General features: G+C 42.2%; 3 protein-coding genes across 4 annotated transcripts; all 3 read left to right on the top strand.

Moving 5' to 3' along the window:
* Window positions 1-1,930: 1,930 nt before the first annotated feature.
* On the top strand, window positions 1,931-3,432 carry LOC308571680 (olfactory receptor 10A2-like; the record flags this gene model as incomplete). Its single annotated transcript, XM_081167324.1, has 2 exons — window positions 1,931-1,967; window positions 2,478-3,432. The coding sequence occupies exon 2, from the start codon at window positions 2,479-2,481 to the stop codon at window positions 3,430-3,432; it is 954 nt and encodes a 317-aa protein (XP_081023450.1). The 5' UTR covers window positions 1,931-1,967; window position 2,478.
* A 4,714-nt stretch (window positions 3,433-8,146) lies between these two features.
* On the top strand, window positions 8,147-9,085 carry LOC308571679 (olfactory receptor 10A7-like; the record flags this gene model as incomplete). Its single annotated transcript, XM_081167323.1, has 1 exon — window positions 8,147-9,085. The coding sequence occupies one exon, from the start codon at window positions 8,147-8,149 to the stop codon at window positions 9,083-9,085; it is 939 nt and encodes a 312-aa protein (XP_081023449.1).
* A 4,855-nt stretch (window positions 9,086-13,940) lies between these two features.
* LOC308570518 (olfactory receptor 10A2-like) lies at window positions 13,941-20,884 on the top strand (the record flags this gene model as incomplete). Of its 2 annotated transcripts, XM_081165423.1 has the most annotated exons (3): window positions 14,409-14,487; window positions 14,926-15,040; window positions 20,045-20,884. In XM_081165423.1, the coding sequence occupies exons 2-3, from the start codon at window positions 14,927-14,929 to the stop codon at window positions 20,882-20,884; spliced, it is 954 nt and encodes a 317-aa protein (XP_081021549.1). In that variant the 5' UTR covers window positions 14,409-14,487; window position 14,926. The 2 variants fall into 2 exon arrangements, with proteins under 2 accessions (XP_081021548.1, XP_081021549.1); XM_081165422.1 differs by lacking the exons at window positions 14,409-14,487; window positions 20,045-20,884 and adding an exon at window positions 13,941-14,032 and having other exon boundaries at window positions 14,926-15,880.
* Window positions 20,885-23,844: the final 2,960 nt, after the last annotated feature.

Raw genomic sequence — 23,844 nt, 5'->3', positions numbered from 1 at the left:
AGGCCACAGCCCCCTCAATGGCTTTCTGTAGCGTGAGGTCTGGCTTGGCTAGGAGACGCCGTTGCAGATGGATGTCCCGGACCCCGCAGACGATTCGATCCATCAGGGCATCGTCTAAGTCTCGGAACTCACAGTGCATTGCAGCCTGTCGCAGGGCGGTGGCGTAGTTGTTGATTGACTCCCCCTCTGCCTGGTTCTGGTGGTAGAACGCATGGCGGGCAGCAATCTTGGACGGCTTTGGTGCGTAGTGGTGGCGGAGCTTCTCTTGGATCGTGTCCCATGGTGTTGCCTGGACTGCTTCAGGCGCAACCAATGCTCGGGCCGTCTCAAACACCTCAGGCCCACAGAGGCTGAGGAATAGGCCCCGCTTCCGATCCAATGATACTGCTGTCAGCTCGTTGGCTTGGAGGTAGCAGTCGAACCGAGCGAGGTAGGAGTCCCATGACTCAGAGGCTGGCGCAAACGGCGGTAGAGGCACAAGTGAAGCCATGATTCCGATGCCGGCGTGAAGGGCGATGGATGGAACACAGTGCTCTAGCCAGAACAGTCAGCTCTGAATTGGTTCTGCCCAGTGATTTCGCTCAGTGATTTCGCTCAGTGATTTCGCTCTGTGATTCAGCTCAGTTCAGAGGCTGGCCGCATCTGGCTGTGCTCTGATGTCCATCCATCCCATCCTCGTTGCCAGTATTAAGTAGTGGGTTGACATAGCAGCCGGCACAGCGATTTCTTCAAGTAGCTCTTTATTAAGACAAGCTGGAATAGAACTGACTGCGAAGAGCTCAGCCGGCCTGTATTTATAGGCAGCCGGCTGTCAACATTGTAACCACAACAGCCCAGAGTTCCCGCCTAAACTAACTGCTGCGGACCTGAGTGAAAACTATCTACAGACCTGAGTGAAAACTATATACAGTATCCCCCTGTTGGCCCAGGGTGAAAACTACACTACATAACACCACGCTTTCCAGACATTGTCTGCAATTTAAAGCTTCTTTTCTGAATGCTTCCACATCACCTCCTCCAGAGCTTCCTCGTGAAAAAACACTCTTTAAAGTTGAATTGGAGCAAATGTCAAACCTCAGAAAACCCGAATTGACATTTGCTCTGATTCTGCCTGGAAGAGTGGGTTTTCATGGGGAAAGCGCTGGCATGGGGGGCGGGGAACCAAGGACACAGAGATTTAAATCCCGTATTTGTGCCTGGAAAATGATGGGGAACTGAGCATTAATTCTTGTTTGTTTGCAATAGGTTATACAATATGGTCAAGAAAGTGTTTTAACATTACAGTATATTTGTTGGAATCAATCTGTCTCAATCAATCTGATTGTTTGAGGACAATCAAACCACTGAATTGGCAGAAATGAATGTATGTTCTGGGCTGCTCTGATGACAAGACCACCTTCTCAACCTCACTGATGTGGTCGAGAAAAAACACCAATACAGTTGACACCAGCTTAACTGCAGGTGTTGTCCCAGAAGACTGCTTCTGGGAGCCACAGGTGACAGCTGAGTGGAGGGTGGGGACCAAAGGGAAACAAACTACCCAAAAAGAACCATTTGTGTACCAACAGAGGTACTACCCCTCCCCACCCCATTCACCCCATGCAAGGGGTTGGACTAGATGACCCTTGGGTCCCTTCCAACTCTACAGTTCTATAATTCTATGTGTGCATAGCCATATGCCCCATAGAACAAAGAATGAAGGGCTTTAAAGTCATCTTAATAGAAATATCACAATGGATAACTGAATAGCTACATTAATGCATCTGCCTGATCAGTGAGTTATTCATTGTGATCTGTCTTGGAGCAGAGCTCCCAGAGGGAAGAATCTGGCAGAATAAAACATGGTGAAGAGGCAAATACACTGAAAGCAGCCTAGGATCACTATGTTCTATAACTGTGCCTGAGAAATCTCTAGTGCAACTAAGGCGTCAGGAACAGAGAGCTGGGTGTGACCTTCCAGGGCTTCAGTAAGTACCCAGATTGTTTTCTTTTGAAGCCCTTGGCATGTTTCACTCTGAAGGAACACACTTCGTAAATTCTTTCTCTTGAATGATACTAAATTATTTTTGGACAATGTTTATTTTTCAAGTTTGATGCCTTTTAATAATGTTATTTAGGAACAATCCTACCAAAGGTTAGCACTTGCTATGTTTAATAAAGAAAATTATATAGATGGAAATGAATATATAGATGGAAATTTCAGAGAAATCTCTTGTATGATTATTAAAAAATTCTTCCCCATATGAACAAGACACAGAAGCTATAGGTATGATTTGGAATTTTTATTATAAGATCACTGCTAAATCCTATTGATTCCAATCAAGTTAAACACTGCAGTATGTGCCTTTGAATCATTCCCTGATCAGCTAGGCAGTCCTTGAACAGAGTTCCACATCTAATCTATATAAAGAGATTTTGTATAGCCAAACAATCATATCCTAAATTACAGTAATCAGTTCTTTATGTTCTCTTTCAAGGATGCAGAACAGAAAAGAATACATTCTACAAAACAGTACAACACCAGCTAAATTCATCCTCCTGGGTCTTTCTGATGATCCAAACCTGCAAAGTGCATTATTCTCCACTTTCCTGGTACTCTATATCATCACTCTCGCAGGAAACCTTCTCATCATTCTTCTGACATTGGTTGACCCTGCCCTCCACACCCCCATGTATTTCTTCCTAAGAAACCTGTCTTTTCTGGAGATCGGCTACACATCAGTCAATGTCCCTAAGATGCTGGCAAACCTCCTTTCTGGAAATAAATCCATCTCTTTCATCGGATGTGCTCTGCAGACCTACTTTATATTCTTCCTTGGTGGGTCAGAATGTTTCCTTTTGGCCGCAATGGCCTATGATCGATATGTTGCCATTTGTAAGCCCCTACGCTACCCTGTCCTGATGAGCCAAAAGGTTTATACTACTTTAGCTGGAGCATCTTGGTTAAGTGGGTTTCTGATGTCCTTTGGTCACACCACCATGATGTTTACTCTCTCCTATTGTGGCTCCAATGTGATCAACCACTTCTTTTGTGACATCCCTCCTTTGCTGAAATTGGCTTGTGGGGACACCTCAAGGGTTGAAATTGCAGTCTTTGTGGCAACTATGATTTTTGGGACTTTGCCTTTTATCCTGATCTTGATGTCTTATGCTGGCATTATAACCACCATTTTGAAGATCTCGTCCTCTGAAGGTCGGAAGAAAACCTTTTCCACCTGCTCTTCACATCTCATTGTGGTGACCTTGTTCTATGGTTCTGCTTGTATTACATATTTGAAGCCCAATTCCACTTACTCACCAAACACTGACAAATTTCTCTCCCTTTTCTACACTGTTATTGGTCCCATTTTGAACCCCCTCATATACAGTCTGAGGAATAAAGAGGTAAAGGGTGCCTTTAAAAGAATTTGGGATAGAAGACCCTTTCGGTGATAAAAATGAACTGACATATTGTGGGAGTTCCAAAATAGGTACGGACTTGTACCTACTAATTTCTGAAAGCATTAGCTTGGATCCATAATTTTTTATTAGAACTGTGGTCCCCTTAAAATTAATGGGATTAAGTTAATTATGCTTTAATATATGTCCCTTGATTTAAATGGGAATTTAATTCATCTAACCTTGCCTTTATCTACCCAACAGCTCAAACAGTAGGACAATTTATTGTAAACAAATTTGTGTGAGGAAAGATTGTGCTTCCCTCCTAGTGAAATCTCCAAAAATCCCCCCAAAAATATCTTAGTGAGGGTTGAGGTTTCCTCCTAAACAATTTTTGTTGGGGAATGGATTGAAAACTATTGGAGGAAGTGGGAATAATCCTCGATTAAGCTTGGAACCTAATATAACTTAATATGAAGGTCATTCTCTGACACAAAATTTCCTGTCCCTTCATCCAATACCATCGGAGCCCAAGGGTAGATCGCATGCTTTGTTTGCAAAAGGTCCCATGTTCAGTCCAGACAGTGCTGGGAAAGATTTTTTTCCTGAAATTCTGGGAAACCTCTGCCAAACTGCATTCAGAGGTGGGGTTTATTGCATGAGTTTTTCTGTTATGCTAGTGCTTCTGTCCCAATTTCTAACATCCCTTTTGCACTTCAATAGCTGCTGCATTCCAGAATTGTGGTGTTTTTTTAAAAAAAACCAACAACAACACAACAACAACTTGCTTCTCCACCATGCTGCATTAGATTTTAAATGGCAGGAAAGAATTATATGCAGGGATACTGGGACAGTCCTGGAGTTACAGAAGCTGTCTCAGTTTCTGATTTGATCCCAGAATGCCCCACCTTTGGTTAGAATGTCCCTATTTTCACTGGAGAAATATTGTGTGTATGGAGTTAGGCACCCCCCCCCCCGAGCCAATTACATAAGTAACTATAGAGCCTTTAGAAGATATCTGAAGATATCTGTATAGGGAAGTTTTTAAACATTTTATTCAGTTTTTATATATTTTGGAAGCCACCCAGAGTGGCTGGGGCAACCCAGGCAAATGGGCAGCGGATTTATAATGATAGCAGCAGCAGCAGCAACACTAAAAATAATAATAATAATATTAGAAGAAGATGTCCCACTTTTCATTGGAGAAATATTGGAGGGTCTCCAATCAATGCTGCTACTTTGCACAGAATGAGACCCAAAGGCTGATTGTAAGTAGCTGCAGTAAGATAGGTACTACAGTTGGTTGAACCAGTTGACCCTCAGGGTCCCTTCCAAGTCTACGATTCTATGGTACTATGATAAACAGGCATGGGATAACCTGTGGGTAATTTTTTTATTTTTTTTATTTTGTTGAAGCAACTTCCTGTCTTCCATTTGTCCTCTTACTTTCTGCTTAGCTCTTAATAAACTTCATCAAAATAACTGGATTATCGTGTGTATTGCTGCTGGACCCAAAGGGAATTTTTCACTTATGTGTATACACCATTTTGGAGTCATACTACATGTGATAAGATTGGAGTCTGCCAAAGAAGAGAAAGCTACATTGGGGTCAGGGAAGATCCAGGAAGGCTAGGTGCTCTCTGTGTCTCCCCTCCTCATTACCTGCCTTGGATCCTCTGAAACCACCCATTTGGGGGCAGAGCATGTTAAGGAGGTGGGGGGGAGGAGATTACTTGCTAGCTCTGGCTTAACTGGCCTACACCCAGACTGACAGCGGTGGAAGGAAGGGAACAAAGGTTCTCCCCACTCCTTCCACTGTACCTTTTGCCAACTTTGTTTTGTATGCCAAATGGTGGTAACTACAACTTTTATTGGTGAAACCAAGCCTGGTCTCAGTCATTTAGGAGAATCACCCCTGTAGCCCTTTCAAAGACTTATAATTGCCAATGTAGAATATGTAAACCTGTCTGTCTGTCTATCTATCTACCTATCTATCTTCTATCGCAGGGACACGGGTGGTGCTGTGGTCCGAATAACTGAGCCTCTTGGGCTTGCCGATCTGAAGGCTGGCATTTCGAATCCCTGTTATAGGATGAGCTCCCCTTGCTCTGTCCCAGATCCTGCCAACCCAGCAGTTCGAAAGCATACCAGCATGAGTAGATAAATAGGTACTGCTAGTGCAGGAAGGTAAACAGTGTTTCTGCGCGCTTGTTTCCATCTTGGTGCCCCTTGCACCAGAAGCAGTTTAGTCATGCTGGCCACATGACCCAGAAAGCTGTCAGTAGACAAATGCCAGCTCCCTCGGCCTGAAAGCGAGATGAGCGCCACAACCCCATAGGCGCCTTTGACTGGACTTAACCATCCAGGGGTCCGTTACCTTTTACCTACCTACCTATCTATCATCTCCATTTCTATCTCTATCTATCTATCATCTATCTATCTATCTATCTATCTATCTATCTATCTATCTATCTATCTATCATCTCTCTCTCTCTCTCTCTCTCTCTCTCTCTCTCTCTCTCTATCTATCTATCTATATCTATCTATCTATCATCTATCTATCTATCTATCTATCTATCTATCTATCTATCTATATCTATCTATCTATCTATCTATCTATCATCTGTGTATCTATCTATCTATCATCTATCTATCTATCTATCTGTCTATCTATCTATCGTCAGCTTCGTTCCAGAGCTGACAGAGACTGGGAATGAGAACAGACAAAGAGAGATAAGGACACTGGAATGTGAGAGGGAGGAGGGACAGCCTAGTGGCATGGCTTCAGAGAACTAAGAGCAGGCAGCAGATAGCAATGGTAACCTGATCCCTGAGCATACTGAGCAAGGAAAGGGGAGTCAGAGCAGAGATATACAAAATAGCAGTCTTAGCTCAGAAACAGAGGGAGGGAGACCGGGAATAGCCAGCCCAAAAATTCGAGGACACAAAAAGGTCAGTGAGAGGAGGGGAAAAGAGCAAAAGCGAAAGGGCTTTTTCCCCTGTTGGAGGAAGAGGAAGGGGTAGAGTTTAGACTCGGCAACTGCGAACTTGGAGTCAGACACGGAGTGAAGGAGCTCCAAAGTGATTTATGTGTTTGAGCAATAAACCTGAGATAATTACTACCAGTGTCTCGCTTCTGTGGGAGAGCCAAGCCATTACTCTATCTATCATCTATCTATCTATCTATCTATCTATCATCTATCTATCTATCTATCTATCTATCAACAAACACATCTCTCTCTTGGGGGAAAAAGGATGTTAGTGGTCCAGCTTGATATTAAGGTCAGTTCGAGATGGCCTGTTTATTAAGCATTCTTACTGATTTCTTTGTACAAAGTTTCTGGCAAGCTTAGGCATCTTCCACACTTATCGTTTCGCCACACTTTCCAGACAGGGTTGAGAGTTTAAAGCTTCATTTCTGAATGCTTCCACATTACCTTCCCCAGAGCTTCCTTGTGAAAATCCACTCTTCAGAGTTGAATTGGAGCAAATGTAACACCTCAGGAAACCTGAATTGACATTTGCCCTGATTCTGCCTGGAAGAGTGGGTTTTCATGGTGAAAGCTCTGGTGTAGGGGGGAATCCCACAAGGATGCAGAGATTTAAATCTCGGACCTATGCCCGGAAAATGATGGGGGAAAGGTTAGTATAGATAAACCCTTAGACAACATCAGGTATTTACTGAGCATTAATTCTTGTTTGTTGGCAGAAGGTTATACAACTTGGTCAAGAAAGTGTTTCCCCATTATATTTGTTGGCCTCAGTCTGCCTCAGGAGATAATCAAACCACTGGATTGGCAGAATTGAAGGGCCGTCCTGGACACAAGCCTGAGCAGTGTGTATTGATGTTCTGGGCTGCTCACATGACAAAACCCCTTTTTCAACTTCACAGATGTGGTCGAGAGGAAAACAGCAATACATTTGGCACCAGCTTAACTGCAGGAGTTGTCCCAAAAGACAGATTCTGGGAACCACAGGTAACAGCTGAGTGGAGGGTGGAGACCAAAGGGGAACAAACTACACAAGAAGAATCATGTGCGTACCAACAGAGGTACCACCTGTCCCAAACCCATATGCCCCATGCAAGGGGTTGGACTAGATGACCCTTGGGTCCCTTCCAACTCTACAATTCTATAATTCTATGTCTGCACAACCATATGCCCCATAGAATAAAGGATGAGGGGCTTTAAAGTTAATATAGTAGAAATATCACAATGGATAACTGAATAAGTACATTAATGCATCTGCCTGATCAGTGAGTTACTCATTGTGATCTGTCTTGGAGCACGGCTCCCAGAGGGAAGAATCTGGCAAAATAAAACATGGTGAAGAGGCAAATACACTGAAAGCAGCCTAAGATCACTCACTACCTTCTATAACTGTGGTTGAGAAATCTCTAGTGCAACTAGGGTGTCAGGACAGAGAGCTGGGTGTGACCTTCCAGGGCTTCAGTAAGTACCAGATTGTTTTCTTTTGTAGCCTTTGACATGTTTCACTCTGCAGGAACACACTTTGTACATTCTTCTCATGAATGATACTAATTAATTTCTTGGATAATGTTTATTTTTCAAGTTTGATGCCTTTTAATAATGTTATTTAGGAACAATCCTACCAAAGCTTAGCACTTGCTATGTTTAATATAGAAAATGATTATTATAGAGCCTGGCAGTCATTGAACAGAGTTCCACATGTAATCTATATTAAAAGATTGTGTATTGCTGAACAATCTTACTCTATCTTCATCAGTTCTTTATGTTCTCTTTCCAGGATGCAGAACAAAAAAGAATACACTCTACAAAACAGTACAGCACCAGCTAAATTCATCCTCCTGGGTCTTTCTGATGATCCCAACCTGCAAAGTGCATTGTTCTCCACTTTCCTGGTACTCTATATCATCACTCTGGCAGGAAACCTTCCCATCTTTCTTTTGACATTTGCTGACCCTGCCCTGCACACTCCCATGTATTTCTTCCTAAGAAACCTGTCTTTTCTGGAGATCTGCTACACATCAGTCAATGTCCCTAAGATGCTGGCAAACCTCCTTTCTGGAAATAAATCCATCTCCTTCATCGGATGTGCTCTGCAGACCTACTTTGTATTCTTCCTTGGTGGGTCAGAATGTTTCCTCTTGGCCACAATGGCCTATGATCGATATGTTGCCATTTGTAAGCCTTTACACTACTCCGTCCTGATGAGCGAAAATATTTATATTACTTTAGCTGTGGCATCTTGGCTAAGTGGGTTTTTTATGTCCTTTGGACTCACCAGCATGGTGTTTACAGTCTCCTACTGTGGCTCCAATGTGATCAACCACTTCTTTTGTGACATCCCTCCTTTGCTGAAATTGGCTTGTGGGGACACCTCAGGGGTTGAGATTTCAGTCTTTGTGGCCACTATGATTTTTGTTACTTTGCCTTTTATCCTGATCTTGATATCTTATGCTGGCATCATTACAAGCATTTTGAAGATCTCGTCCTCTGAAGGTCGGAAGAAGACCTTCTCCACCTGCTCTTCACACCTCATTGTGGTGACCTTGTTCTATGGTTCTGCTTGTATTACATATTTGAAGCCCAATTCCACTTACTCACCAAACACTGGCAAATTCCTCTCCCTTTTCTATACTGTTATCGGTCCCATTTTGAACCCCCTCATATACAGCTTGAGGAATAAAGAGGTAAAACGTGCCTTTAAAAGAAGCCAACTATAGTTAAGTAACTATAGTGCCTGAAGGTTGCCCTGTATGGGGCAGTTTTAAAACATTTTATTCAGTTTTTTTATATGTTGGAAGCCACCCAGAGTGGCTGGGGCAACCCAGTCATATGGCAAGGGGATTTATAATGATAGCAGCAGCAACAACAACAACAACACTTAAAAAAATAATAATACTAGAAGATGTCCCTCTTTTCATTAGATAGATATTGGAGAGTCTGTAATCAATGCTGCTACTTTGCACAGAATGAGACCCAAAGGCTGATTGTAAGTAGCTACAGTAAGATAGGTACTACGGGAGGTTGAACCAGTTGACCCTCAGGGTCCCTTCCAACTCTACGATTCTATGATACTGTGATAGGCAGGCATGGGTTAACCTGTGGGTGGATTTCTTATTTTTATTTTATCTTGTTGAAGCAACTTTCTGTCTTCCATTTGCCCTCTTACTTTCTGCTTAGCTCTTAATAAACTTCATCAAAATAACTGCATGGATTATCATGTGTATTGTTGCCAGACCAAAAGGGAATTTTTCACTTGTGTGTCTACAACATTTTTTTTTAAGAATAATTTTTTATTAACCGACCAATCACATCAAATCAAACCAAATTACATAAATTCCAAATTACACAGCCGAATTTTAAATTTTTGTTGGGGGTACCCATATTTCAAGTTCCAAAGGGGATCCATCAACTTCTTGCTTCTTGCTGCTGTTTTAATGTCCACAAGTCTAACCTTATGATGTTCACAGTACTATCCAGTCCTTTCTTATTGTTTTTCCACATCTCTTGTTGTTATTTTCATATATTTTTCCTTTCTCTTTGTGACCTCTGATAGTTTCCGCAAGCTGGTTAGAACAGTTTGTAATCCTGCGTGGATATATATATATATATATTTATCCAATAGCCATATCCAGATGTTTTCTATATAACATCACTTCCATACATCAAAACAGTCTTAGCATCATTAATCTTCACCAATCTGCCTCCTTTCTCAAAACCTCTGAGGAGATTGACCAGGAATGCAGTCTGAAAACAAGTCCGTTCCTCCTCCTGGCTATAAATCCTTTGGCAAGATGGCGACTCCGAATTAATTGCTGCGCCATTCAAAAGGTCTTATTGCTTCTCGATCTCCATAAAGCATACTTTTGGTTAAAGTTTATCTCCACACAGACCTGCTTGGGTCAGTTCAACCAATGATCCTAATGAGGAGGGGTTCTTGTAAATCACATAGAAGGAAAGTAAAAAAGGTTCCCCCCCCATTCAGTCCTGTTGTCAACATGCCCAGCCTTTGGTGTATCTTCATCGTAAAATATTCCTGTTTCTCCAACTCGTCGTCTTTTTTCGCAGAGGTCACTTAAATTAGCAGACTTCACTCCCCTTCTTCACTTGAAATATGTGCATTTGCTTCTTTTGTAATTAATTATTCCAAATTGCTGCAGCTAGTGCGCGATCAGAGACAGCGTCCAGGAGAGCCGAGGTCCACACGGGGGCATTCTGCCTAGGGCCCTCACCCCCTTCTTTCGAATTAGGGGGTGATTTATGGGCACAGCAGGCAAGTGCAGTGTTCCCCATTTCCTTGGGGCAACAAGGGAGGCTGCCTACTCCCATAACAGCCTCTTAATTACCCCGTGTGGGTCGGAGAGATGGTATTGTCAGCCATCTTCCAATGCGCCCCTAGTGGCCCCCCGTGTCTACAACATTTTGGAGTCATGCTACATGTGATGAGATTGGAGTCTGCCAAGTAGGAGAAAGCTACATCGGGGTCAGAGAAGATCCAGGAAAGCTAGGTGCCCTCTGTGTCTCTCCTTCTCATTACCTGCCTTGGATCCTCTGAAACCACCCATTTGGGGGCAGAGCATGTTAAGGAGGTGGGGGGGGAGGAGATTACTTGCTAGTTCTGCTTAACTGGCCTACACCCAGACTGACAGCAGTGGAAAGAAAGGGACAAAGCTTCTCCCCACTCCTACCACTGTACCTTTTACCAGTGTACTCTGTATGCCACATGCTGCCAACTACAACTTTTATTGGTGAAACCAAGCCTAGTCACAGTAATTCATGAAAATTACCCCTATAGCCCTTTCAAAGGCCAATGTAGAATTTCTTTCTTTCTTTCTTTCTTTTCTTTCTTTCTTTCTTTCTTTCTTTCTTTCTTTCTTTCTTTCTTTCCTTCCTTCCTTCCTTCCTTCCTTCCTTCCTTCCTTCCTTCCTTCCTTCCTTTCTCTATCGATCTATAATCTATCTATCATCATTATCATCTATCATCAAGCACATCTCTCTCTTGGGGAAAAAAAAGAATTTTAGTGGTCCAGCTTGCTAGTAAAGTCAGTTCTAAATTACCTGTTTATTGAGCATTCATACAGATTTCTTTGTACAGTTTGTGGCAAGGTAAAGCATCATCCACACTTACCTTTTCTCCACGCTTTCCAGACATTGTCTGCAATTTAAAGCTTTTTTTCTGAATACATCCACACCACCACCTCCAGAGCTTTCTCGTAAAAACACACTCTTTAAAGTTGAATAGGAGCAAATGTCAAACCTCAGAAAACCCGAATTGACATTTGCTCTGATTCTGCCTGGAAGAGTGGATTTTCACGGAGAAAGCTCTGGCATGTGGGGTGGGGGGGGGGGAGACCAAGGACACAATCTCGGATCTGTGACTGGAAAATGATGGGGAACTGAGCATTAATGATTGTTTGTTTGCAGGAGGTTATGAAATGTGGTCAAGAAAGTGTTGTCCCATTACAATATATTTGTTGGCATCAGTCTGTCTCAGAGGACAATCAAACCACTGAATTGGCAGAAATGAATGGATATTCTGGCCTGCCCAGATGACAAGACCCCTTTCTCAACCTCACTGATGTAGTCGAGATGAAACAGCAATACATTTGACACCAGCTTAACTGCAGGAGTTGTCCCAGAAGACAGCTTCTGGGAGCCACAGGTAACAGCTGAGTGGAGGGTGGGGACCAAAGGGGACCAAACTACCCCAGAAGAATCATGTCTGTAACAACAGAGGTACTACCTCTCCCCAAACACCCCACACACCCCATGCAGAGGGTTGGACTTGTTGACCCTTACGTCCCTTCCAACTCTACAATTCTATAATTCTAAGTCTGCACGGTCATATTCCCCATAGAACGAAGGATGAAGGGCTTTAAAATTATTTTAAAAGAACTATCACAGTGGATAACTGAATAGCTACATTAATGCATCTGCCTGCTCAGTGAATAATTCATTGTGATCTGTCTTGGAGCACAGCTCCCAAAGGGAAGAATCTGGCAGAATAAAACATGGTGAAGAGGCAAATACACTGAAAGCAGCGTATACCTTCTATAACTGTGCCTGAGAATTCTCTAGTACAACTAAGGCATCAGGAAAAGAGAGCTGGGTGTGACTTTCCAGTGTTCAGTAAGTACCAGATTGTTTTCTTTTGAAGACTTTGACATGTTTCACTCTGAAGGAATACACTTTGTACATTCTTTCTCATGAATGAGACCCAAAGGCTGATTGTAAGTAGCTGCAGTAAGATAGGTACTACAGGAGGTTGAACCAGTTAACCCTCAGTGTCCCTTCCAACTCTACGATTCTATAATACTATGATAGGCAGGCATCGGATAACCTGTGGGTGGATTTTTTTTTCTTTAATCTTGTTGAAGCAACTTTCTGTCTTCCATTTGCCCTCTTACTTTCCGCTTAGCTCTTAATAAACTTCATCCAAATAACTGTCTGGATTATTGTGTATATTGCTGCCAGACCCAAAGGGCTTTTTTCACTCGTGTGTCTACAACATTTTGGAGTCATGCTACATGTGATGAGATGAGATTGGAGTCTGCTATAGAGAAGAAAGCTACATTGGGGTCAGAGAAGATCCAGGAAGGCTAGGTGCTCTCTCTGTCTCTCCTTCTCATTACCTGCCTTGGATCCTCTGAAACCACCCATTTGGGGGGCAGAGCATGTTAAGCAGTTGGGGGGAGGACTTACTTGCTAGTTTTGGCTTAACTGGCCTACACCCAGACTGACAGTGGTGGAAAGAAAGGGACAAAGGTTCTCCCCACTCCTACCACTGTACCTTTTACCACTGTACTCTGTACGCCACATGCTGCCAACTACAACTTTTATTGGTGAAACCAAGCCTAGTCTCAATCATTCATGAAAATCACCCCAATGTAAAATATCTTTCTTCTTTCTTACTCTCTCTCTCTCTCTCTCTCTCTCTCTCTCATCTTTCTATCATCTATAATCTATCTGTCTATCATCAACAATCATCAAGCACATCTCTCTCTTGGGAAAAAAAAAAGAATTTTAGTGGTCCAGCTTGCTAGTAAAGTCAGTTCTAAATTACCTGTTTATTGAGCATTCATACAGATCTCTTTGTACAGTTTGTGGCAAGGTAAAGCATCATCCACACTTACCTTTTCTCCACGTTTTCCAGACATTGCCTGCAATTTAAAGCTTCTTTTCTGAATACATCCACACCACCACCTCCAGAGCTTTCTCGTAAAAACACACTCTTTAAAGTTGAATAGGAGCAAATGTCAAACCTCAGAAAACCCGAATTGACATTTGCTTTGATTCTGCCTGGAAGAGTGGATTTTCATGGAGAAAGCTCTGGCATGTGGGGGGGGGGGGAGAGAGACCAATGACACAATCTCGGATTTGTGACTGGAAAATGATGGGGAACTGAGCTTTAATTATTGTTTGTTGGCAGGAGGTTATACAATGTGGTCAAGAAAGTGTTTTCCCATTACAGTATATTTGTTGGCATCAGTCTGTCTCAGAGGACAATCAAACCACTGAATTGGCAGAAATGAATGGATATTCTGGCCTGCCCAGATGACAAGACCCCTTTCTCAACCTCACTGATGTAGTTGAGATGAAACAGCAATGCATTTGGCACCAGCTTAGCTGCAGGAGTTGTCCCAGAAGACAGCTTCTGGGAGCCACAGGTAACAGCTGAGTGGAGGGTGGGGACCAAAGGGGACCAAAATACCCCAGAAGAATCATGTCTGTACCAACCCTCCTCGAACACCCCACACACCCCATGCAGGGGGTTGGACTTGTTGACCCTTACGTCCCTTCCAACTCTACAATTCTATAATTCTAAGTCTGCATGATCATATTCCCCATGGAACGAAGGATGAAGGGCTTTAAAATTATTTTAAAAGAACTATCACAGTGGATAACTGAATAGCTACATTAATGAATCTGCCTGCTCAGTGAATAATTCATTGTGATCTGTCTTGGAGCACAGCTCCCAAAGGGAAGAATCTGGCAGAATAAAACATGGTGAAGAGGCAAATACACTGAAAGCAGCGTATACCTTCTGTAACTGTGGCTGAGAATTCTCTCGTGCAACTAAGGCGTCAGGAACAGAGAGCTGGGTGTGACCTTCCAGTGTTCAGTAAGTACCAGATTGTTTTCTTTTGAAGCCTTTGACATGTTTCACTCTGAAGGAATACACTTTGTACATTCTTTCTCATGAATGATACTAAATAATTTCTTGGACAATGTTTATTTTTCAACTTTGATGCCTTTTAATAATCTTATTTAGGAACAGTCCTACCAAAGCTTAGCACTTGCTATGTTTAATAAAGAAAATGATTATTACAGAGCCTGGCAGTCATTGAACAGAATTCCACATATAATCTCTTTCCAGGATGCAGAACAGAAATCCAATTGATTCCAATGAAGTTAAACACTGCAGTATGTGCCTTTGGATCATTCCCTGATCAGCCTGGCAGTCCTTGAACAGAGTTCCACATATAATCCATATAAAAAGATTGTGTACAGCCAAGCAGTAATATCCTAAATTTATCAGTTCTGTATGTTCTTTTTCCAGGATGCAGAACAGAAAAGAATACATTCTACAAAACAGTACAGCACCAGCTAAATTCATACTCCTGGGTCTTTCTGATGATCCAAACCTGCAAAGTGTATTGTTCTCCACTTTCCTGGTACTCTATATCATCACTCTGGTAGGAAACCTTCTCATCATTCTTCTGACGTTGGCTGACCCTGCCCTCCACACCCCTATGTATTTCTTCCTAAGAAACCTGTCTTTTCTGGAGATCTGCTACACATCAGTCAATGTCCCTAAGATGCTGGCAAACCTCCTCTCTGGAAATAAATCCATCTCCTTCACCGGATGTGCTCTGCAGACCTACTTTGTATTCTTCCTTGGTGGGTCAGAATGTTTCATCCTGGCCTCAATGGCCTATGATCGATATGTTGCCATTTGTAAGCCCTTACACTACCATGTCCTGATGAGCCAAAAAGTTTACATTACTTTAGCTGTGGCATCTTGGCTAAGTGGGTTTCTGATGTCCTTTGGTCACACCAGCATGGTGTTTACTGTCTCCTACTGTGGCTCCAATGTGATCAACCACTTCTTTTGTGACATCCCTCCTTTGCTGAAATTGGCTTGTGGGGACACCTCAAGGGTTGAAATTGCAGTCTTTGTAGTGGCTATGATTTTTGTGACTTTGCCTTTTATCCTGATCTTGATGTCTTATGCTGGCATTATTACAAGCATTTTGAAGATCTCGTCCTCTGAAGGTCGGAAGAAGACCTTCTCCACCTGCTCTTCACACCTCATTGTGGTGACCTTGTTCTATGGTTCTGCTTGTATTACATATTTGAAGCCCAATTCCACTTACTCACCAAACACTGACAAATTTCTCTCCCTTTTCTATACTGTTATCGGTCCCATTTTGAACCCCCTCATATACAGCCTGAGGAATAAAGAGGTAAAGCATTCCTTTAGAAGAATCTGGGGTAGAAGACCTTTTGGGTGATAAAAATGAACTGACATATTGTGGGAGTTCCAGAATAGGTATGGACCTGTACCTACTAATTTATGAATGCATTAGCTTGGATCCTGAATGATTTAGGAGAACTCTGGTCCCCTTAAAATTAATGGGATTAAGTTAATTCTGATTTAATATATGACCCTTGATATAAATGGCGATTTTTGTCATCTAACCTTGCCTTTATCTACCCAGCACCTCAAACAGTGGGATAATTTATAGTAAATAAATTTGTGAAAGGAAAGATTGTGGTTCCCTCCTAGTGAAATCACAAGAAATCCCCCAAAAGATATCTCAGCGAGGGTTGAGGATTCATCCTAAACAATTTGTGTTGGGGAATGGAAGGAAAACTATTGGGGGAAGTGGGAATCATTATCGATTAAGCATAGAACCTAATCTAAATTGATATGAAAGTCAATCTCTGACAGAAAGTTTACTGTCTCTTCACCACGAGAGCCAGCGTGGTGTAGTGGTTAAGAGCGGTAGTCACGTAATCTGGGAAACCGGGTTCGCGTCTCCGCTCCTCCACATGCAGCTGCTGGGTGACCTTGGGCCAGTCACACTTCTCTGAAGTCTCTCAGCCCCACTCACCTCACAGAGTGTTTGTTGTGGGGGAGGAAGGGAAAGGAGACTGTTAGCCGCTTTGAGACTCCTGAAGGGGAGTGAAAGGCGGGATATCAAATCCAAACTCTTCTTCTTCTTCTTCATCCAATACCATCGGAGCCGAAGGGCAAATCGTATGCTTTGTATGCAAAAGGTCTCATGTTCAGTCCAGGCAGGGCTGGGGAAGATTTTTTCCTGAAACTCTGGGGAGCTTCTGCCAAGCTGCATTCAGATGTGGGGTTCATTGCATGTGTTTATCTGGTTATGATGCTAGTCTTTCTGTCCCAAATTCTAACATTCCTTTTGTACTGCAATAGCAGCTGCATTTCAGAACTGTGGTTTTTTTGCTTTATGGATTTTTAAAAAATCCGTTCCCACCATGCTGCACTAGATTTTAAATGGCAAGAAAGAATTATATGCAGGGCTACAATCACATTTTGTCGCATGATCTCACAATGCATTAATTAGCATACTTCTGTTCCAGAGGTGTTTCCATTTGTCTGAATCAGCCAGTTAAAAGAACCACAAACCCACCTTTTTCCTGCATTAACTTCCAAAATTTGCCGAGACTAAATTAGCACTGACCGTGGCTACTGACTGCCTTGTGATTGTCTGGAAAATGCCAGATATCATGCAATACCTACCTGGATCAAACATCTTGGAAGTGAACTGTTGCCATATAGCCCATTGTCTCTCAACATTCCTCATATTACTTGACCATCATGGACCCTCCACACTTCCCTTTTTTAAGATTTACAGAAGCTGTCTCAGTTTCTGATTCAATCCCAGAATGTCCCACTTTTTCTTAGGATGTCCCTATTTTCACTGGCGAAATATTGGGGGTATGGAGTTAGGCAACCCCCGAGCCAATTAGATAAGTAATTATAGAGCCTGTAGAAGATATCTGAAGGTTGCCCTGTATAGGGAAGTTTTTATTCAGTTTTTATATATTTTTACATTTTATTCAGGTTTTATATATGTTGGAAGCTGCCCAGAGTGGCTGGGGCAACCCAGACATATGAGCAGAGGATTTATAATGATAGCAGCAGCAACAACAACAACAACAACAAGAAAGACCAACACTAAGAAATAATAATAGAAGATGTCCCTCTTTCATTGGATAGATATTGGAGGGTCTGTAATGTATTCTGCAGCTTTGCGCAGAATGAGACCCAAAGGCTGATTGTAAGTAGCTGCAGTAAGATAGGTACTACAGGAGGTTGAACCAGTTAACCCTCAGTGTCCCTTCCAACTCTACGATTCTATAATACTATGATAGGCAGGCATCGGATAACCTGTGGGTGGATTTTTTTTTCTTTAATCTTGTTGAAGCAACTTTCTGTCTTCCATTTGCCCTCTTACTTTCCGCTTAGCTCTTAATAAACTTCATCCAAATAACTGTCTGGATTATTGTGTATATTGCTGCCAGACCCAAAGGGCTTTTTTCACTCGTGTGTCTACAACATTTTGGAGTCATGCTACATGTGATGAGATGAGATTGGAGTCTGCCATAGAGAAGAAAGCTACATTGGAGTCAGAGAAGATCCAGGAAGGCTAGGTGCTCTCTCTGTCTCTCCTTCTCATTACCTGCCTTGGATCCTCTGAAACCACCCATTTGGGGGGCAGAGCATGTTAAGCAGTTGGGGGGAGGACTTACTTGCTAGTTTTGGCTTAACTGGCCTACACCCAGACTGACAGTGGTGGAAAGAAAGGGACAAAGGTTCTCCCCACTCCTACCACTGTACCTTTTACCACTGTACTCTGTATGCCACATGCTGCCAACTACAACTTTTATTGGTGAAACCAAGCCTAGTCTCAATCATTCATGAAAATCACCCCAATGTAAAATATCTTTCCTCTTTCTTTCTTTCTTTCTCTCTCTCTCTCTCTCTCTCTCTCTCTCTCTCTCTCTCTCTCTCTCTCTCTCTCATCTTTCTATCATCTATAATCTATCTGTCTATCATCAACAATCATCAAGGACATCTCTCTCTTGGGGGAAAAAAAGAATTTTAGTGGTCCAGCTTGCTAGTAAAGTCAGTTCTAAATTACCTGTTTATTGAGCATTCATACAGATCTCTTTGTACAGTTTGTGGCAAGGTAAAGCATCATCCACACTTACCTTTTCTCCACGCTTTCCAGACATTGTCTGCAATTCAAAGCTTCTTTTCTGAATACATCCACACCACCACCTCCAGAGCTTCCTCGTAAAAACACACCCTTTAAAGTTGAATTGGAGCAAATGTCAAACCTCAGAAAACCCGAATTGACATTTGCTCTGATTCTGCCTGGAAGAGTGGGTTTTCCTGGAGAAAGCTCTGGCATGTGGGGTGGGGGGGGGGGAGACCAAGGACACAATCTCGGATTTGTGACTGGAAAATGATGGGGAACTGAGCACTAATTATTGTTTGTTTGCAGGAGGTTATATAATGTGGTCAAGAAAGTGTTTTCCCATTACAGTATATTTGTTGGCATCAGTCTGTCTCAGAGGACAATCAAACCACTGAATTGGCAGAAATGAATGGATATTCTGGCCTGCCCAGATGACAAGACCCCTTTCTCAACCTCACTGATGTAGTCGAGATGAAACAGCAATACATTTGACACCAGCTTAACTGCAGGAGTTGTCCCAGAAGACAGCTTCTGGGAGCCACAGGTAACAGCTGAGTGGAGGGTGGGGACCAAAGGGGACCAAACTACCCCAGAAGAATCATGTCTGTAACAACAGAGGTACTACCTCTCCCCAAACACCCCACACACCCCATGCAGAGGGTTGGACTTGTTGACCCTTACGTCCCTTCCAACTCTACAATTCTATAATTCTAAGTCTGCACGGTCATATTCCCCATAGAACGAAGGATGAAGGGCTTTAAAATTATTTTAAAAGAACTATCACAGTGGATAACTGAATAGCTACATTAATGCATCTGCCTGCTCAGTGAATAATTCATTGTGATCTGTCTTGGAGCACAGCTCCCAAAGGGAAGAATCTGGCAGAATAAAACATGGTGAAGAGGCAAATACACTGAAAGCAGGTATACCTTCTATAACTGTGCCTGAGAATTCTCTAGTGCAACTAAGGCATCAGGAACAGAGAGCTGGGTGTGACCTTCCAGTGTTCAGTAAGTACCAGATTGTTTTCTTTGAAGCCTTTGACATGTTTCACTCTGCAGGAACACACTTTGTACATTCTTTCTCATGAATGATACTAAATAATTTCTTGGACAATGTTTATTTTTCAATTTTGATGCCTTTTAATAATCTTATTTAGGAACAATTCTACTAAAGGTTAGCACTTGCTATGTTTAATAAAGAAAATGATTATTATAGAGCCTGGCAGTCATTGAACAGAGTTCCACATATAATCTATATAAAAGATTGTGTATAGCCAAACATTCTTACTCTAAACTCATCAGTTCCTTATGTTCTCTTTCCAGGATGCAGAACAGAAAAGAATACATTGTGCAAAACAGTACAACACCAGCCACATTCATCCTCCTGGGTCTTTCTGATGATCCAAACCTGCAAAATGCATTATTCTTCACTTTCCTGGCACTTTATATCATCACTCTGACAGGAAACCTTCTCATCATTCTTCTGACATTGGCTGACCCTGCCCTGCACACCCCCATGTATTTCTTCCTAAGAAACCTGTCTTTCCTGGAGATCTGCTACACATCAGTCAATATCCCTAAGATGCTGGCAAACCTCCTCTCTGGAAATAAATCCATCTCCTTCATTGGATGTGCTCTGCAGACCTACTTTGATTTCTTCTTCGGTGGGTCAGAATGTTTCCTCTTGGCCTCAATGGCCTATGATCGATATGTTGCCATTTGTAAGCCCTTACACTACCACGTCCTGATGAGCCAAAAAGTTTCTATTACTTTAGCTGTGGCATCTTGGCTAAGTGGGTTTCTGATGTCCTTTGGACACACCAGTATGGTGTTTACTGTCTCCTACTGTGGCTCCAATGTGATCAACCACTTCTTTTGTGACATCCCTCCTTTGCTGAAATTGGCTTGTGGGGACACCTCAAGGGTTGAAATTGCAGTGTTTGTGGTGGCTATGATTTTTGTGACTTTGCCTTTTATCCTGATCTTGATGTCGTATGCTGGCATTATTACAAGCATTTTGAAGATCTCGTCCTCTGAAGGTCGGAAGAAGACCTTCTCCACCTGCTCTTCACACCTCATTGTGGTGACCTTGTTCTATGGTTCTGCTTGTATTACATATTTGAAGCCCAATTCCACTTACTCACCAAACACTGGCAAATTCCTCTCCCTTTTCTATACTATTATCGGTCCCATTTTGAACCCCCTCATATACAGCTTGAGGAATAAAGAGGTAAAACATGCCTTTAAAAGAATCTGGAGTAGAAAGCCTTTTGGCTGACATAACTGACATATCTGTATTGTCGGAGTTAAAAACAGGTAGGAACTTGTAGCTACTAATTTCTGAAAGCATTAGTTTGGATCCAGAATGATTTAGTCGAACTGTAGTCCCCTTAAAATTAATGGGATTAAGTTAATTATGCTTTAATATATGTCCCTTGATTTAAATTGGTATTTAATTCATATAACCTTGCCTGTATCTAACTAACAATTCAAACAGTGTGATAATTTATAGTTAGTAAATTTGTGTGAGGAAAGATTGTGGTTCCCTCCTAGTGAAATCTCCAAAAATCCCCCAAAAGATATCTCTGCGGGAGTTGAGGATTTCTCTTAAACAATTTGTGTTGGGGAATAGATGGAAAACTATTGGGGGAAATGTGAAGCATCCTCGATTAAGCTTGGAACCTAATATAACAATATCTCTGTCAGAATGTTTCCTGTCCCTTCATCCATTAACATCGGAGCCCAAGGGTAGATTGCAAGCTTTGTATGCAAAAGGTCCCATGTTCAGTCCGGGCAGGACTGAGAAAGAATTTTCCTAAAACTCTAGGGAACTTCTGCCAAGCTGCATTCAGATGTGGGGTTTATTGCATGTGTTTTGCCGGTTATGAAACTAGTGCTTCTGTCCCAATTTCTAACATCTCTTTTGCACTTCAATAGCTGCTGCATTCCAGAACTGTGGGTTTTTGTTTTTTTTTAAAAAAATGCTATTCCATCATGCTGCACGAGATTTTAAATGGCAGGAAAGAATTATATGCAGGGATACTGCCCACATTTTGTCACATGAACTCAAATGCAATAATTCGCTCTCTTTGGACTTCTCCTAGCATGCTTCTGTTCCAGAGGCGTTTCCATTTGTCTTAATCAGCTAGTATAAAGAAGCCCAAACCCACCTTTTTTCTGCATTAATTTCCAAAAATTGCAGAGTCTAAATTAGCATTGATTGGCATTCCCCTGGCTACTGACTGCCTTGTGATTGTCTGGACAATGCCAGATATCATTCAATTCCTACCTGGATCAAAACTCTTAGAAGTGAACTGCTGTCATATAGCCCATTGTCTCTGAACATCCCTCATATTACTTGACCATCATAGACCCTCCACATTTCCCTTGTTGACAGGGATAGTCCTGGATTTACTGAAGCTGTCTCAGTTTCTGATTCGATCCCAGAATGTCCCGCTTTTCCTTAGGATGTCCCTATTTTCATTGGAGAAATGTTGGATGTATGGAGTTAGGCAACCCCCGAGCCAATAAGTAAGTAACTATATATAAGTAACTCTAGAGCCATTAGAAGATATCTGCAGGTTGCCCTGTATATGGGAGATTTTAAACATTTTATTCAGTTTTTATATATGTTGGAAGCCACCCACAGTGGCTGGGGCAACTCTGCCGTATGGGCAGGGGATTTATAATGATAGCAGCAGCAGCAGCAGCAGCAGCAGCAGCAGCAGCAGCAACAACAACAACAACAACAACAACAACAACAACAAAGATAATAATAAAAAATAGTAATAATAGAAGAAGATGTCCCTCTTTTCATTGGAAAATTATTGTAGGGTCTCCAATCAATGCTGCTACTTTGCACAGAATGAGACCCAAAGGCTGATTGTAAGTAGCTGCAGTAAGATAGGTACTACAGGTGGTTGAACCAGTTGACCCTCAGGGTCCCTTGCAACTCTACAATTCTATAATACTATGATAGGCAGGTATGGGATAACCTGTGGGTGGATTTTTTATTCTTTAATCTTGTTGAAGCAACTTTCTGTCTTCCATTTGCCCTCTTACTGTCTGCTTAGCTCTTAATAAATTTCATCAAAATAACTGTCTCGATTATCGTGTGTATTGCTGTCAGACCCAAAGGGAATTTTTCACTTATGTGTCTACAACATTTTAGAGTTATGCTACATGTGATAAGATTGGAGTCTGCCATGGAGGAGAAAGCTACATTGGGGTCAGAGAAGATCCAGGAAGGCTAGGTGCTCTCTGTGTCTCCCCTCCTCATTACCTGCCTTGGATCCTCTGAAACCACTCATTTGGGGGCAGAGCATGTTAAGGAGGTGGGGGGGAGGACTTACTTGCTAGTTTTGGCTTAACTGGCCTACACCCAGACTGACAGCGGTGGAAAGAAAGGGACAAAGGTTCTCCCCACTCCTACCACTGTACCTTTTACCACTGTACTCTGTATGCCACATGCTGCCAACAACAACTTTTATTGGTGAAACCAAGCCTAGTCTTAGTTATTCATGAAAATCACCCCTGTAGCCGTTTCAAAGGCCAATGTAGAATTCCTTCCTTCCTTCCTTCCTTCCTTCCTTCCTTCCTTCCTTCCTTCCTTCCTTCCTTTCTCTATCGATCTATCATCTATCTATCGATCTATCTATCTATCATTATCTATCATCAAACACATCTCTCTGTTGGGGGAAAAAAGAATTTTAGTGGTCCAACTTGCTACTAAAGTCAGTTCTAATTTACCTGTTTATTGAGCATTCATACAGATTTCTTTGTACAGTTTGTGGCAAAGTTATGCATCATCCACACTTACCTTTTCTACACACTTTCCAGACATTGTCTGCAATTGAAAGCTTCTTTTCTGAATGCTTCCACACCACCACCTCCAGAGCTTTCTCATAAAAACACACTCTTTTAAGTTGAATTGGAGGAAATGTCAAACCTCAGAAAACCCGAATTGACATTTGCTCTGATTCTGCCTGGAAGAGTGGGTTTTCATGGAGAAAGCTCTGGCATGTTGGGTCGGGGGGGGGGGGAGAGACCAAGGACACAATCTCGGATTTGTGACTGGAAAATGATGGGGAACTGAGCATTAATTCTTGTTTGTTTGCAGGTGGTTATTCAATGTGGTCAAGAAAGTGTTTTCCCATTACAGTACATTTGTTGGCATCAGTCTGTCTCAGAGGACAATCAAACCACTGAATTGGCAGAAATGAATGGGTGTTCTGGGCT

Source organism: Podarcis bocagei (genome assembly GCF_964188305.1).
Source record: "Podarcis bocagei genome assembly, chromosome: 13".
NCBI lineage: Eukaryota > Metazoa > Chordata > Lepidosauria > Squamata > Lacertidae > Podarcis > Podarcis bocagei.
The sequence above is the reverse complement of the archived record's forward strand: the minus strand, read 5'-3'. Positions and strand labels throughout refer to the sequence as shown.